A 17,138-nucleotide genomic window follows, 5' to 3' on the forward strand; every position below is an offset into this window, starting at 1 on the left:
TTTATTAAAAATAGTAATAAAATATTGTCTCATTCTAGTGAACCAAGTATCTGAATTTTGTCTCTAGTGTTTTGTCACACCCCTAGTGTTGATAAGCGGTGATATAGCTCATAATTTTCCAAGTGTATGATATAGCTTTCATTCTTCAGGTCAACCATATATTCAAGAGAAAAAAAAATCAGTTTGAATAAGGACCGCAATAATTGTGCCATAGTATTCTTTCAGGTGTTTAAGTTGCAACAGTCATTGCATGCTTTGCATGTGCTGCCCACCAGCCCGCCACCCCAGCCCGGCCCACCCCCGGAAAAAAGTTCAGGCTCAGGATTTTTTTTTTTTGCTTTAACCCCTACATCTGCTTCCAGCTAGTTTTAGCTGTAAAATAACAGCTCAAATCCAGTTTTGACTACACTGAACTACGTTGTATTAATACTTTTCAGAATGAAATGTTGATATTTAAAGGATTCACCCAAAAATGAAAATTCTGTCATTAATTAATCACCCTAATGTCGTTCCAAACCCGTAAGACCTTCGTTCATCTTCAGAACACAAATTAAGGTATTTTTGATGTAATCAAAATGCTTCATAAAATAACATTTGAATCAATGATGTCACAGGAACTATTTTAATGATGTCCTCGCTACCTTTCTGGGCCTTGAATGTATCAGTTGCATTGCAGTCTATGGAGGGTCAGAAAGCTAATTCTAAAGTTTGTAACCTTTTGGAGTAGCCTTGACGTAGACAGCTTTTGGAACAGATACACTCTCTTTTAGACTAGCTCTTTTCTGGGCATTGTTTCTGTGATTGTGTCGAGTGTGTGTTTGTTTGCTGTGTCTTTGTGTCTGTACCTGCTCTCTCAGGCTCTAGCATGTCTCCCGTCTCTCCCACAAATCCCTGAGGGACCAACTGGAATTATCTCAAGGGAGAGACACGAAAGAGTCAGAAAACCGCTGTGAGGGAAGCAAGTCAAAGAACAAATGAAAGTGTTTGGAACAATGAAAGGACAGAAGTGAAGTGTACATGATTTATATGCAGCCAGTGTGCCGTTTGGTCTCATCTTCGCCCCAGCTGCGAGACGTCTTCCTGTGACTGAGGGGTTGAGAAAAGAGACATGCAGTGAAAATATGATGATGACTCATGGAATTAATGTTGATGAAAAATACTGTGGAGTTCTGCAGAGGGAGTGTCAGTAACACACATGCATTCTCTAAGGAAATAGTTCTGCAGAGAAATCTAGTGTTGTTGTGATACCAACAAGTCAGTGGGGTTAAATTTTGCTTTATTGGATTTTCCTGAGCAGATAGTCATGCAATCCTCTGGCCATGTGTTCATCTGAAGCCTCTGCTGATTTCCTTCTAATCACACTCAGCTGGTGGACGGCTTTACAGAGCAGCATGATGGTTTATCAGGTTGAGGGCCAGTATGGGGTCCATATGCCAACTCTTTCCTGAGAGTGGGATAGCGCTGTCCCTTTTGGACAACTGATCTGACATCAGATTTGAGCTTCAATAAAGGTTGTAAACTGATCAGGCGGTGCGACCTCTGAACTCTGACATGTTACTTAACGGCCAAGTGAGACGTGCTGCAATGGCGACCGTATCGGAAAAGCTTAACTTTAAATCAGTGGATCAATACTCAATAATGCAGTCACAGTAATCTGAAGGGTCAGGACTTCCTTTGTATTGATTTCTAAATGCATTGCTCTTTATTCTTTACTCTATATATTTTTTGTTGTTTTTTTTAATAACTATGTATGATTCAGAAATGCACTCCTTTCATAACAGGGTAGAGGTCATGGATAAAGATGTGCAAAACTATGTATTAGAGCTGCATGATTCTGGATAAATTGTGAATCACGATTTTTTTTTTTTTGTCTCAAATTGAGATTACGATATAGACACAATTCTGAACATAAATTAACGCATAATTTACAAAAGGCTGAGACAAAATATTAATTGCTGCAGTCAGTTTAAGAGTGTTTAATTTTTTATTTAAATATATAAAATATATATTTAAAATATATTTAACTAAACCAATTTTTAATATTAAAATTATGAAAAATTGGTTTGAATGAATGATTCAATGACACTCAAATACTTCACTTGTTTCATTACTGGATGAGTCAGCATTTTTGAACAAATCTCTTGAATGAATGATTCAATAAATACATTTTTAGCAGTCACTTGTCTCCACCTAGTGGCTAAACAGTGTAACCTACACAAACGTTATTGGAAGTGCAAATTACTTTTAAAAGGTGATTTGCTCTATTTTGATCGCTACTATAGATATAAATGTTTATATCCAAAATATAAACTTTCATCCCAGTATTTCTGTGATAATATGAATGAATTGTAAGACAGAAATAATACTGTGTAGTTGAGAGAAGCGGTTTGTGAAGCTGTTTCTTACCTACATGATAACAGCTCTCTCTGTACCAGCGGCAGCTCGAACGCAGATTTGAATGTTCCGGCAAGGTTTTTTCAAAGGTTAAATAGACCCGGGTGAATCGTTGACATTGAGAAATGAGATCACGTGGGTGTTTGAATCGAGATCGCGGTCTTTTAGCGATTAATTGTGCAGCTTTACTATGTATTTTCATAATTGACTGTCTGGATGATTAGTTGGCGTTTATCATCAATGCACTTGTGTTTGACCATGAAGGAAAGTTGTGAGAAATGGACTTAGTATTTATATTGGTTTATGGTTTTGAAATTTTTAAAATGCCTTTTTCAAGAAGTTTCAATTCACTCAATTCAGATTTCACTCTAAAAATGTAATGTGCTGAAATGTCAAGTAAAAGGGGTACTTAATCATTATTTTCAAAAAAGTTATTATATATTTTTCTAGGTTAAAGACTAACATGAATTATTAAGAATCTCACCGCATTCCATTTTATAACCTGAACGAAGCGCTGCCTTAAAATAAAAAGATAAAATTAGCTAGTGCTGCTAACGATTAATACCGATTAATTGCATCCAAAATAAAAGTTTTTGTTTATGTAATATATGTATGTGTGCTGTGTATATTTATGCACACATACATGCATATATTATAGAAAAGTGTTGTTTATATATGAAATATATTTATAATATAAATTATATGAATATAAATGTAGACATAAATACATAGATATTTTTAAAATACATACTTTGTGTGTATTTATATATACATATATATAATAAATATACACAGAACACACACATATTATGCAAACAAAAACTCTTATTTTGTATGCGACTAATCGCAATTGATCGTTTGACCGCACTACTTAGCAGATGGTTTAAGAGACTTTGTTATGAATGTGTGTAATTTTTTCATTTGACTTTTTCTGGAATGATTTTATATATATATATATATATATATATATATATATATATATATATATATATATATATATATATATATATATATATATATATATATATATATATACACACACTCACCTAAAGGATTATTAGGAACACCATACTAATACTGTGTTTGACCCCCTTTCGCCTTCAGAACTGCCTTAATTCTACGTGGCATTGATTCAACAAGGTGCTGAAAGCATTCTTTAGAAATGTTGGCCCATATTGATAGGATAGCATCTTGCAGTTGATGGAGATTTGTGGGATGCACATCCAGGGCACGAAGCTCCCGTTCCACCACATCCCAAAGATGCTCTATTGGGTTGAGATCTGGTGACTGTGGGGGCCATTTTAGTACAGTGAACTCAATGTCATGTTCAAGAAACCAATTTGAAATGATTCGAGCTTTGTGACATGGTGCATTATCCTGCTGGAAGTAGCCATCAGAGGATGGGTACATGGTGGTCATAAAGGGATGGACATGGTCAGAAACAATGCTCAGGTAGGCCGTGGCATTTAAACGATGCCCAATTGGCACTAAGGGGCCTAAAGTGTGCCAAGAAAACATCCCCCACACCATTACACCACCACCACCAGCCTGCACAGTGGTAACAAGGCATGATGGATCCATGTTCTCATTCTGTTTACGCCAAATTCTGACTCTACCATCTGAATGTCTCAACAGAAATCGAGACTCATCAGACCAGGCAACATTTTTCCAGTCTTCAACCGTCCAATTTTGGTGAGCTCGTGCAAATTGTAGCCTCTTTTTCCTATTTGTAGTGGAGATAAGTGGTACCCGGTGGGGTCTTCTGCTGTTGTAGCCCATCCGCCTCAAGGTTGTGCGTGTTGTGGCTTCACAAATGCTTTGCTGCATACCTCGGTTGTAACGAGTGGTGATTTCAGTCAAAGTTGCTCTTCTATCAGCTTGAATCAGTCGGCCCATTCTCCTCTGACCTCTAGCATCAACAAGGCATTTTCGCCCATAGGACTGCCGCATACTGGATGTTTTTCCCTTTTCACACCATTCTTTGTAAACCCTAGAAATGGTTGTGCGTGAAAATCCCAGTAACTGAGCAGATTGTGAAATACTCAGACCGGCCCGTCTGGCACCAACAACCACGCCACGCTCAAAATTGCTTAAATCACCTTTCTTTCCCATTCTGACATTCAGTTTGGAGTTCAGGAGATTGTCTTGACCAGGACCACACCCCTAAATGCATTGAAGCAACTGCCATGTGATTGGTTGATTAGATAATTGCATTAATGAGAAATTGAACAGGTGTTCCTAATAATCCTTTAGGTGAGTGTATATATAATTTGACAGCATTTTTTTTTTTGCTGAAGTTTAGATGGGGCCCTATGAAATGTTTTCTGTTTTAATATTTCTGTATTAATAAATAAAATTTTAATAACCAAAAGCATATCTTTGAATTAATAAAAAATGACTTAATTTATAATTTAATTAGATAACATTAGTTATTATTATTGTTGTTATTATTTATTACAGTTGTAGGGCCCTGTGAATTTTCAGAAATTCTGTGTTGTATATTTTACTTATTTTTAATTTATTTATTAGTAATCAAATTAAGGCATACAACATTTTCATTGTCATTTTATTTATCATTTAATCAAATGAAAATGAAACTAACCTTTTAAATTTTTTGGCAAACAAAGTGCTGTACAGCAGGTACTGTTAAATTTAAAACATAGACGTTTTAACATTCTTATATCTAACATTATTTTATTATTATACATTTTTATATAAGAAAGCTTTAACAACTAAAGGACCCCACAAAGTACTATATTTCTGTTTTTACTATATTTATGAGGACATTAGGACCCCACTAGCTAGTATGAACAAGGATGGGTGTATGAGTGTTTGTGGTTTGCTATGGTGCGATTCAAAATTGTGGTGTAATGTTGTCAGTTGATTAATGCCATAGATTTTCTGCTTATCTGATCTGCTCCACACTCAAAACCACAACTATAAACGCCAACACTAGATAACAAACTCAGCCATTTCCTCTAGTGCCGCCGTGCTGTTTATTTAAGAGCGTGAATGTGTGCTCGTGTGCCATGACCGCGTGTCAGTCATTATGACTATAACCCTTTTCCTATTGCTGCCGGTCGGCACAGCAGTTGCCGCTTCCTCTCAGAATCCCTTGTTTCCTGTGGAGTTTCCTGTTGGCTTCTGAATCGGGCTCATAGAGAGGCAGGAATGGGGCATTCGGCTGACCAAGTGCATTAAATCATGCGAGAGGGCACAGAAAAAAAAAACTAAAGGCATGCTAGACGAGGGAGTGGAAGGGGGAGAAGAGAGAGAGGGGAAAGAAACCATGCAGGCAGCGGATCTGGGCTCAGGCCAGCTGCTCTCGTCCCACGGGAGTCTTCAATCAGCACACACACACGTGCACGTCGCCTGCTGCTGCCCACTTACTGGACTGCTGACACCGCCAACCTCCGGCACACACACACTTATTGATCTTTACTGAATCGCACTAAAAAGAAGGACAGCGAGCACAGGTTACTGTTATCTTTTCTTTTTTTCTTTGTCCATGTGACAGGGAAATTGTCCAGTCAGCAGTTCATAGATGTTGTGACAGTTGTGACCCTCAAACGCCTCACCCGCAAGGTTTTGATCCATCAGCCGCTAAGATGCTGAATGTGACTTTTTTTGGACTTCCAAGGTCCAATTCAATTTACAGTTTATGAATGTTTGATGCATTTGAAATGGCTTCAGACATGATGAACAATTATAATTGCAAATTTAAGTAAATGAAAAATTAAAACGTCATTCAACTGCAGTTTAATATGGTTAAAATTCTCAATGAAATGAATAATCATTATTTGAGATGCCACCTATAGATGTTTATTTCATTTCAATTTTGTAATTTAAACATTATGTAGCCAACACTTAAATGTCAAACTGTGTTTTTATTATTTTAATTCTTTAAAATGTGTAGTTATTATTTTTTTTTGTGGTACTGTGTGGAATAAATTTTTATTAATTTTAATTAAGTTTGACTAATTTACACTACTGTTCAAAAGTTTGGGGTTAATTTCTTTTTGTTTTTTTTTTTGTTTTTTGAACAAAGTCTTAAGTTCACCAAGGATTTGTTGAAAAATACGGTAAAAAAGTTATACTGTGAAATATTAAAATATTTGTTAACTATTTAAATGTTTTAAAATTTGTGTCCCTTATTTTCAGTGTAGAGAACAGTTATGCCCTTAATATTTGTGTATGTGTAAAAAGTTTGAAAGAACAACATTTATTTGAAATAGATTTTTTGTAACAATGTAAATATTTACTGTTATTTCTTAAAAATGTGTTAATGAATAAAAGTATTATATATATATATATATATATATATATATATATATATATATATATATATATATATATATATGTATATATATATATATATATATATATATATATATATGTATTTTAAAAATGCTACTGACTCCAAACAATATGCAGTAAGTAGTGCATATTAACTTTTTAAAAACTTAATTATATTGTAATAAGAAGAATGTTTTAATGAAGAAATAGTTTTAGTCTGATTGTGTTAGGCTAAATAAAAAATAAAATAACTGTTATTAATACCTGTTATTCTTTCTGTAAGGGCTGTGTTCCTCCTCAACCAGACAGCTTGTAAACACATGCAGACACAGAGCAGGCCTATCATCAGCCATCAGCATCACACTCAACTCCATTCGTCAAATTCCTCTGCTTCTGATCAGCACTCTGCCATAGCATGTGCTGTGACCTTGGCTTTTTATAGTCTCTCTCTCTCTCTCTCTCTCTCTCTTTGGATGATAATTAGAATGCTGACAGGCTGGTCGTTTCTCACCTCCTTTTTATACAGACACACACACACACACACACACACACACAATCTGCTGTTAAACAAGCTACCCGCTACTGTCTCTTCAGGACAAGCATCAACATCCTTTTCCTTCAAATTTGTGTTTCATGTGCTGTAGCTGTTGGACCTGTCGCTCTATTTCTGTCTCTCCTAACATCCTTAACTTTAAGCCCGTGTTACCGCAGAATTCTGGTAGACACTGTTTGCTTTCCGTCAGGCAGACAGCCACATGCAGACATACACAAACTGTTTGGCTCATCCGTCTGATACTAATCAGGCCTGTGAGATGCTTCAGTGCAGCATGAATTTCATTGTCATTTCATGCACAGTTTTTCAAGCCTGAACATTTCTCTTTTGATTTCACTTCAAGGCGCATGAAGCTACAGCGCATGTTTCTCACTGTCTGTCTAAATTAAGACCCACTCAATCATACACGACTGGATGACATTTAAGCAAGAGAACATGTGGCAAAATAATCTTAGCGTTGACTTGAAAGCCATTCAGTTGTGCTGCACTTACTCTCTAGGCTACTCATTGGTGAAAGGGTTGCACATTTAGGGCTGTGTGATCAAAATCATAGCAAGGGCTGCCATTGAATTAAATGCACTGTGGGTTTTAGAGAAGCACAGCATTTACACGTGAGCTGGTCGTGATACTGTGAGAGAAGCTTGGTTTGCAGTAAATGCTGTTCCACGTGTACTACATCTCTGCATGTTCTTTGGGTTGCTTATAACATGCATTTGGGAATGTAACATGCGCTAACTATCATCACAAACTTGTAATGAGGAGCACTTATGAACTGGCTTTTGTCAACAAAAGAGAAGCTTTAAGAGCTCCCTGTGGTTTTCCACCAATGGTTTAACATTTGAAAATGAAGAAATGAGACAGCCATAACTTTTAGATATTTTAGTTTTGAGCTTTAACTTTTAGCTTTTAGTTGTACTGTAAAATGTAAAAAAAAAATATATATATATTTTCCCATTTATTTTGAATGATACACCAAATATATACCCAAAATAAAAATGTAATAAAGTTTGCATACCTTTTGCATAATCTGTAAGATCTTAAGTATTTTTATATAAATATGTTTTGATTATAAATTTGTGTCGAGGATTTTTTTTTTTTCAACTAAATCGAAATCTTCACCTCATCCTCACAGATATGATGATAATAATAGATTTTGAGAACTGTGTCGTGATATGAGAGCAAAGGATGGACACAAGTTGTTTGAGAGCTGTGCTTTTTATTTCATCTGTTCAGCGGTTGTACTCTGCGCGGTCGTAGTGAGAGCTGGCAGGGTTATGATCCGAGGAGCCTGGTGCATGAACAACTCCAGGAAACCAGGACTTTCCACCAACGCATTTACTTTCTGTTCTGGTGGGATGGAGGCGATTGAATCCTAGCTGTGGGTGTGTGATTGGGTGGTCTCTTGATCAAACCTGTGATATTTATTACACACCTACACAGTATGTCTCACGTAGTAGGAGGGACACACCATTGGGCGTTTATGTTGTGAACCGTTACATATTATTTTAACTATGAATTTTTGTGTAGACGCTGTGTCAAACAGCAATTGTGTTTCTTTTTTCTGTTGCAGTATGTTGATATTTCCTTGTGTTGGTGAGTGGCTGCCATTGTTCTCTGTTGGAGACGTGCTTACATGAGCGTATTGTTATTATCGTTACACAGAGACAGTACAGTAGCACACTTGTTCTTATTCATTCGTACTCGCTGGACCACAAAAGATCATATTTTCCATTTTAACGGTCTCCTCTTATCTTTTCCCTCAAGGCTTATTCCATAGGGTGTTTTCTTTTTCTTTCCCTCTGAATGTCAAATGAAATATGGATGAATAGGGCTCAGAGGGGCCTCAGAGCAAAGCGTGTGTGTGTGTGTGTGTGTGTGTGGTTGTTCATAAGTGAAAAAGAGGGTTAACAAACAACCAATGACCCTACACATGCTGTTATAACGGTCAAATAGCAGTCAAGTAGCTTACATTTCCTTTCAGAAATTGAAGCTATGCTCAGACAGGATACGTTCTGTATTTAGGAAGGACAACATGTTTTTTAACGTACTGACAACCCTCTGCTGCTTTGCTAATGTTGTGATGTGATGATCTACTGATGTCACTTGATTCATTTAGTGATTCTTTCAGTAGGTTATTTTGAAGTTTTATGAATGAGTCATTGAATTATTCACTCAACTGATTTGTTATAAAAACACCTTAACGAACTTATGACCTTTTTTTTTTTCTTCCTTTATTAACTCTCTGTTGGTGCTCACGAGGTGGTCAGAAATAACAGATTTTAATTTTATTTTATGTATTTATTCTCAATAAAATTAATGCACTATATTTTAGGGCTGCACGATAAATCACATGCGATTGTCATGTGCATCTCGTTAGTAAAGCCGGTTCTGTGATTAATAGTAAATCTCCATCACATGCTTTCAGATGGAGCGGTATTTAATACATAGAGCCGTAGATCACTGACAAGCTACGCAATATCGCGTTCATAATCGAATGCTATTCATCTGCGATCATGAACGCGGTATTGCGTAGCTCACAGCATGCAGTGGTCAAATTTAAAAAGCATTGCCTTTTAATTCCACTACTCAACGTCTCACAGTTTTTAAAAGCAAAAACAATTTCAGTGTGTTTTGTATTACCTTCCAAGAGATTTACCAATTGCAACAAAGCAAACTTATCTTTTCTTAATTTTGACGTTAAGTTATAGAAGGACAAACAGGAATAATAACATCAATAACGACAAAGGTCATACATTTTAGGTTTAACATAAAAGAAAAAGGTATAGGGAGATTAAATATTAATGAAGACGTTTTATGGGACACATTGAGGGGGAACACATGTAAATGACGGTGGGAAAAACTGAGCTGTTCAACTAATTGAACTCGTTCCTTCAGGCTCAGTGTGTCTGTACACTGTTTCCCCGGCAGGTTGCAACAAGACAGCGACACCTCCTACGCTTGTTCTCATCCGGATCTATCCCTCGCTCCATTCCGCCTTTCATTCAGCCTCATCCGTGTCTCTGAGTGTCCTTCCACAGTCTCTTTCAACAGCCTTCCGAGATCTCCCACATTAATCATTCCCGTCACACCATCAGCCCCACCACGCAAACATTCAACCCGACGTTCCCTCGCAAGACGGACACATGTGAAGGTGATTTGTGTTGCCCTTCTGACGCATGAAGAGGGTACGAACACGCACAATCTTTACATTAGATCATACATCTTTACAATCACAATAGTACATTTACAGTCTTTACATGCAGTTTTACACTCTCGTTCATCTGTCCACAGACTGATCAAACAAGGTCATGTCATAAACAGACAAGCTTACAGAAAGCTAAATAGATTCACTTGTAACCCATAATTCTACAAATCCCCTGCTTCTCACATTCATTAAATATTTTAGTTAATTTGATTGTGTTATCAGCAACATAAGCTAGAGTACATTACTCTTAGATTCCCTCAAGGCATTTTGGCAGATTTCAGAGAAAGAATAAAGAAGTAAAGGTTTTCAGATTGCACAGATTTCAGGTTTCCACAAATTTCCTCTCAAAATTGACTTAACGTAGAGTTCTGTTAAATTACTGCAACTTTAATGTATTTATGTTTCAACAGTTCTATATATATATACATATACATATACATTTATTTGACAAATACAGTAAAAACTGTAATATTGTGAAATATTATTACAATTTAAAATAACTGTTTTCTATGTTAATATATTTTAAAATGTAATTTATTCCTGTGATGCAAAGCTGAATTTTCTGCTTCATTATTCCAGTCTTCAGTCGCATGATCCTTCAGAAATCATTCTAATATGCTGATTTGCTGCTTAAGAATGGTTTATTGTTATTATTATTATCAATGTTTAAAGTTGTGCTGCTTAATATTTGTGGAAACATTTTTTTTTTCCTTTTTTTTTTAATAGAAAGTTCAGATAAGATCATTGTAATAATGAATTATTTCTGAATAAAAGTAAACATTTCTTTCACATTGAAAAAGTGATCTTTTGGACCGAAGTGTATATTAATAAATGAGATGTAGAATTTGATATTTTTGCGGTTTGAAACCTGCAGGGCTCTGTGGGCGAAGGTTTCGTGTGGGTCTGCTTATAAGACAGTTTGTGCTGCTTTGCATTTTTCTTTCTGTGGAGACATCCTCTTATTTCCATGATAACATCATGGAAACAAAAGCTATAGCGGCATATGTTGAGAATTTAATATTTTTATTTTCGTTTTTTCTCATTTCTCGCATGACTCGCAATGACATTAGTTATTTTTGATTGTCACAATAACTAGTCAGGTGGCATGGTGATTGGGTTATTTCTCTGAGATCGGTGGGTTATCGCTCTAAAACTGTTTAAGCGTGTCACATTTTTGCATGTTTGTGACATGCCAGAGGCTCAGAGCGAATGGTTTCAGTCAGCCTTCGGTCTATAGACTGAGAAAGCTTGTTCTCCTTAATATGCACTGCTTCAGCCATGTGATGTTTTTAAAGCCTATTTTCATGTACGTGAGGTAAAGAAAGCATGACGTCCTGCTTTGCATCTGACCCATCCCACAATGCCATGTGGTGTCTGTAGTGTCCCAAACAGTCCTCTCTAATAACCTGAGACTGAACTCTCTGAAACTTCAGCACGCAGCTGCTGTTGTTTCCAGTCCTGTTTTCCATATGCACAGCGCCACCTAGTGGCTTTCTCATTGATATACACAGTTTGTCTGTCAGGTTTGTCGATGTTTCTTCAAGCTATGTCCAATTTGTGCTCTCTTGAGGAGTCAAATTTACTCATAACACACCTCTCGACCTCTTACTTACTACTAGTTTATTTAATGTGCCCTCTATTACCGCTAACAATGTACAGCAATGTTTATACATGAATTTTTAGAGAATTTGGTCTTTCTAACAAATGCCATTTTCACCATGTCTTGAATCACCATTCATTTTGTGGTGAAACTGACATCTTAATCATATTAGAAATAAAATGCTAGATGAATGATGAAAGACTTTTAATTTTTGGGTGAACAGTTCCTTGAAATAACTTTCTGGACACTTTTTTACATTTTCTGTATATGTTGACCGAATTACAGCTTGATTGGTATTGACACAAACAAACAAACAATTGACACCGACAAAAAAACAACGATCCTGCTCGCAAATGATATTTACCTTGATTTAACTTTTTCATCTCATGTCTCATATTTCTAAGTTTTAGTATTTAGTTAGTTTGGTTAGTTAAATATTTAACTCATCATTTAACGTCATTTATATCCAGTTAGGAATTATTGTGCGTCAACATTATTTCAGTTAACATGGCAACATTTCTAATTTTTGTTTAACTGAAGTTTTTTTGTCTAATATTTATTCCTTTTTAATTTCCGATTTATTTCATTTAAGAAAAAATGTATTTATTTTCTCTCTTATTTATTTTTTCACCAAATTTGTCGTAGTGGAAATGAGGCCACAAATTAATAAATAATTTTACAATATTAATATTTAATTAGTTTAGGCTAGGCTAATTTGAATCTTTTTTTTTTTTCTTTAGATCATCATCGTTTAATATTTGTAATCATTGATATTCTTTGTGTTTAATGGATTACTGGGTGACAAGGGTAAAACAATAAAATCTACTGAAAAGTTTGAAAATCAAGTTTGAAAAGTAGCAAAAATAAACAAAACCATGGTAAAAGTTTTCAAAATATAAAATACGAATAAAAAAATCTGTTATTTGCATAAAACAACCACTGTAAACTCCATATTGACTGAATGCTGCAACTGCTTCAAACTCCTGTAGTCGTGAGATAAAAGATATGTTCGGCTTGGTAACGTGTCTTTTCTCTCTCTTTCTCTCCTTCTCTTTATCCTTCCCACAGCAGGTTTTGTTCAGCAGAGGATTTGGAGTGAACACAGCTGAGTGAGTGCAGCGGAGGACGCAGCAGAGCTGTCGCCATGTGCATTTGACAAATACCCGGTAAATGTATTCTATGTGTGTCTGTGTTCATCTAAAACACTATATAAACTGTTGTTTTTCAGCCTTTTGGCAAATGAAAGCATTAGTGCTGCTGTTATTTGCTATATATGTGTGTGATGGCTGCATTGGAGCTGTGATTAGGATTAGTCTGCAGTGCCATAAAGTCAGTCAAACTCTCCGCAACACCTGTTACTACAAACCCTAAAACACACACACACAGACACACAGACAGACACTAATGGCTCCGAAGCACCTGTTCACTCTCAGAGCAAAACACACTCACACATGCTGTCGTTGTCAGTCCCATTGCTGTCTGAACGCCTGCTTTTGTTTCACGTGTAACCAAATGTTGACAGCGGTGTTTTGATAGTGAGGCCAACAGTCGTAGTGTTTATCGACGTCACTCAGCACGTTGTTCTTTGGTGTACAGTTACATCGCTTCACAAAAACCTTAGATTAGCAACACACTACTAAACTACACCTGTTGTGTTTCAGAGGTGAGGAATATGTTGAGCATTGTGTTCATTTTAAATCATTCTGTGACAAACAAATCAACAGCACTTGTGGAATATTGTTGATTAGAATAAAAATCTATTTTGATTTAAAATAGCAAAAATCTGGGTTACAGTGCACTTTTAATGAAGAGATTTGGGCCAATCTATAAATGTAAAATACTTTCTCTAGTGTAGCTTCAACACATAAACAATAAATTGTGATGCCTAGAAACTTAGCTACCATAAAAATAATGAGAACAAATGACAAATAATCATATATGTATATAATGTAATAATAAATATATAAAAAATAATCATATGTGTGTATATGTGTGTGTGTGTGTATATGTGTGTGTGTATATATATATATATATATATATATATATATATATATATATATATATATATATATATATATATATATATATATATATAATATTAGTTTCTACAAATTTTGTTGATAAATGTTTTACTGGACATGGAATATTCTTTTTCATGTGGTCATAAAAGCTGCATGCATAGTAAGCAAAAAATCTGTTAAATATACTCTTAGAAGGAGTTTAGTATGCCTTCTGTCTGAAAAAGTAAATGTGAAAAACCTTGACACGAGTTGTCTCAGAGCATTATAAATAATTTTTTTTCCATCCAAAATCTGCAGCCAAAACGACTCTGAGAGGCTCTAAGACGAGGATTTGCTGATGCAATTGACTGGAAAGCATTGCTAAAACATCACTAAAGCTTTTCAAAGCTGCTGTAAATCCAGTCAAGAGCTTCATACAAATAAAGGAAACTTTATATAAGGAGAGCTTGTGTAACTAAAATTCATTGTAATTCGGTTAACATTAGTTTTCCTGGGTTTTGTTATCTGAGTTTGCAGTTTATGAATCCTTTTATTTTATTTTGAATGAACTAATTATCTAATTTACTGAATTAACAAAAAGACTCTCAAACCCACAAGTTATTCATCAAGTTATTACTTCAAAATCTGTAGTGTTAATGGTATTTTAATAAGACGAAAAAAAACACAATCATTAATATACTGTATGAATGTTAGTATAATAAAAACAATTAAATGTTGTATTGTAAGTAGTGTTTTTTATTTAGTTATATATATTTTTGTATGTAATTGGAACTGATTTCTTGTGAAAAACCTGTATGCTGTTGGAAACACTGCCAAGGATAAAATAGAGATTCCTTCCAAAAAGATAATTCAAGAGGAAAAAGAGATTTTTTTTCCAGAAGAACATTACTGTCTGTCTCACTCTCAAGTGTTACAAAAACAACTGTTGGATGAATGTGCTGCTGATGAATGAGAGCGGAGGCTAAAGTGGACCTTTCTGGCATAAATGAGAAACATTGTTTGGTGATGATGAAAAACTATATTTCAACAAAATCTTATCCAAGCACTGAAGTGGGAGTGCTATAGTTTTGGGTGGGTTTATGGAGCCTGTGGATCTGAGCAGCTTGCAGTCATTTAAAAAACACTTAGATTTGTGCATTTAGGAATCGCCAAAGCCAAAATCCACAACTTCTCTGTGATGTTTGTGTGTGCAGGGGGCCATACAGGCGAGCTGATGAGGATGACGATGGTGAGTGAGCTCTTGCCGTAGTGTCTGATGGTTTGGTAATAATGGATGTCCCCAATGGCCAGCCCAGCGTCTCCACCTTCACGACCCCAGCTTCAGAGGTCAGTAAACGCACAAATGCTGCATGTCTTTCACTCATTTGTATGTGTTTCATCATCTCTCTTCCCCCTATCCTGTCACTCTTTCCTCCAGAGGAGCAGCAGTTCTGAGTCCCTCAGTGAGAAGGGCCCCTCAGAGCTCAAGAGTTTTGACGCTGTGGTGTTTGACGTGCTGAAGGTCACGCCGGAGGAATATGCAGTAAGTCAGACTTGCCTCTGTGAGCGAGAGACTTTTGTGTTTGTACACTCTTCACTTTTCATTCTCTCAGATTGTGCAGGCACATTGAATGGGGAAAAACAGGGTTTCCTTATTTTTTGCCATTAGCTGATAACATAGCTGTTTCTAAAAGATACAGAAAGATGAAAGAGATTTTTTTTCCCCAAAATTCCTAATGAGAATCATTTATTAATCTGTTGTCACCAAGAGAAGATTTAAGGACTCAGTGCAGTTTCTCATCAATATAAAATATCTAGTTTAATGCAAAAAAAATTAAGACAGCCATAAATATTAGTATTGTAAATGTAATGTAACTGTTGTTCTGTAAATGAAAATTATTGTTTATTATTATTATTATTATTATAAAGAAAAATATTATTATTGCACTAATACTATTATGTTACTGTAAAAGTATATAATAATAATAATAATAATAATAATAATAATAATAATATTTATTATTATTATTAATATTATTATTATAAATGCTTTTATTTTATAGTACAGTGATATTATTGCCAAAGTAATATTACTTTATATATTTTTTTAAAGTGTTACAATTTAAATAATAAAATATTTTTAATAATAATAATATTATTTTAAATTACTTTTAATAGACTTTTATTATTATTATTATTATTATTATTAGTAGTAGTATTGTTAAATATTTATTTTTTTATTTTATAGTCCAATATTATTGCAATATTATAATAATAATAATAAATTATTATTATTATTATTATTATTATTATTGAAAAATATTACTATTGCAATAATACTATTATACTGTAAAATAGTGTATATAATAATACTAATAGTAATAATAATTATAAAAATAATTTCTTTATTTAAAAATAACACGATTTTTAATAATAACACGATTGATTATTTTTAATTACTTTCAGTAGACTTTTAGTATTATTATTATTAGTAGTAGTAGTAGTCGTAGTAGTATTGTTAAATACTCATTTTTATTTTACAGTACAATGACGGAAAATTTAGCTCAAAAAGTAAATAATGACATTATTTTCATTTTTTTGGTGAATTATTCATTTAACATTCTCAGGTTGTCCAATCCTATAATGTATGTATAAATGTTTTTTGATCCAATCACTTAATCCATCACAGACACTATAATGAAGGGGTCCAAAGGTCCTCTACGATATAACATACTCAAAAGACATTAAGGAGGGCAACCACCCACAACAATGGCACTGGTACCAGATGTAAACTTAAGAAAAACTCATGGAAAACAGAAAGAGATGAAGGACAGGAAGCGATTTGAGCACACACACACGCAGACACACACAGAGAGTAGTAAATACTTCAGTACAGTTTCAGTAATAATTAATGATCCTTTGGCAGACAGTTGTGCAGGCAGCGATGCTCTCTAGAGTTTAAATTAAACACCAGAATCTGAGCAAGGCTATCAAGCTCTCCTCTCTCCGGTGATACGAGGACTCTCTTTCAAATGAAACTCCCAGCTGAACTCTCTTCTGAACTTGAGGTGAAGATACACAGCCACTTGT

At 34.9% G+C, this 17,138-nt stretch overlaps 1 protein-coding gene across 4 annotated transcripts in view; it reads left to right on the plus strand.

Moving 5' to 3' along the window:
• The window catches only part of LOC306844128 (ras-specific guanine nucleotide-releasing factor RalGPS2-like), a 113,430-nt gene that overhangs the window by 20,249 nt on the left and 76,043 nt on the right, over nucleotides 1-17,138 (plus strand). For 2 of the 4 annotated variants that reach the window (XM_079376054.1, XM_079376056.1), the window contains exons 2-4: nucleotides 13,117-13,214; nucleotides 15,263-15,395; nucleotides 15,487-15,591. In XM_079376054.1, coding sequence (XP_079232180.1) covers nucleotides 15,339-15,395; nucleotides 15,487-15,591 — 162 coding nt within the window. In that variant the 5' untranslated portion in view covers nucleotides 13,117-13,214; nucleotides 15,263-15,338. The remainder of the gene's footprint in view (nucleotides 1-13,116; nucleotides 13,215-15,262; nucleotides 15,396-15,486; nucleotides 15,592-17,138) is intronic. The other 2 variants (XM_079376057.1, XM_079376055.1) reach the window with 1 other exon arrangement.

Source organism: Barbus barbus (assembly GCF_936440315.1).
Source record: "Barbus barbus genome assembly, chromosome: 24".
NCBI lineage: Eukaryota > Metazoa > Chordata > Actinopteri > Cypriniformes > Cyprinidae > Barbus > Barbus barbus.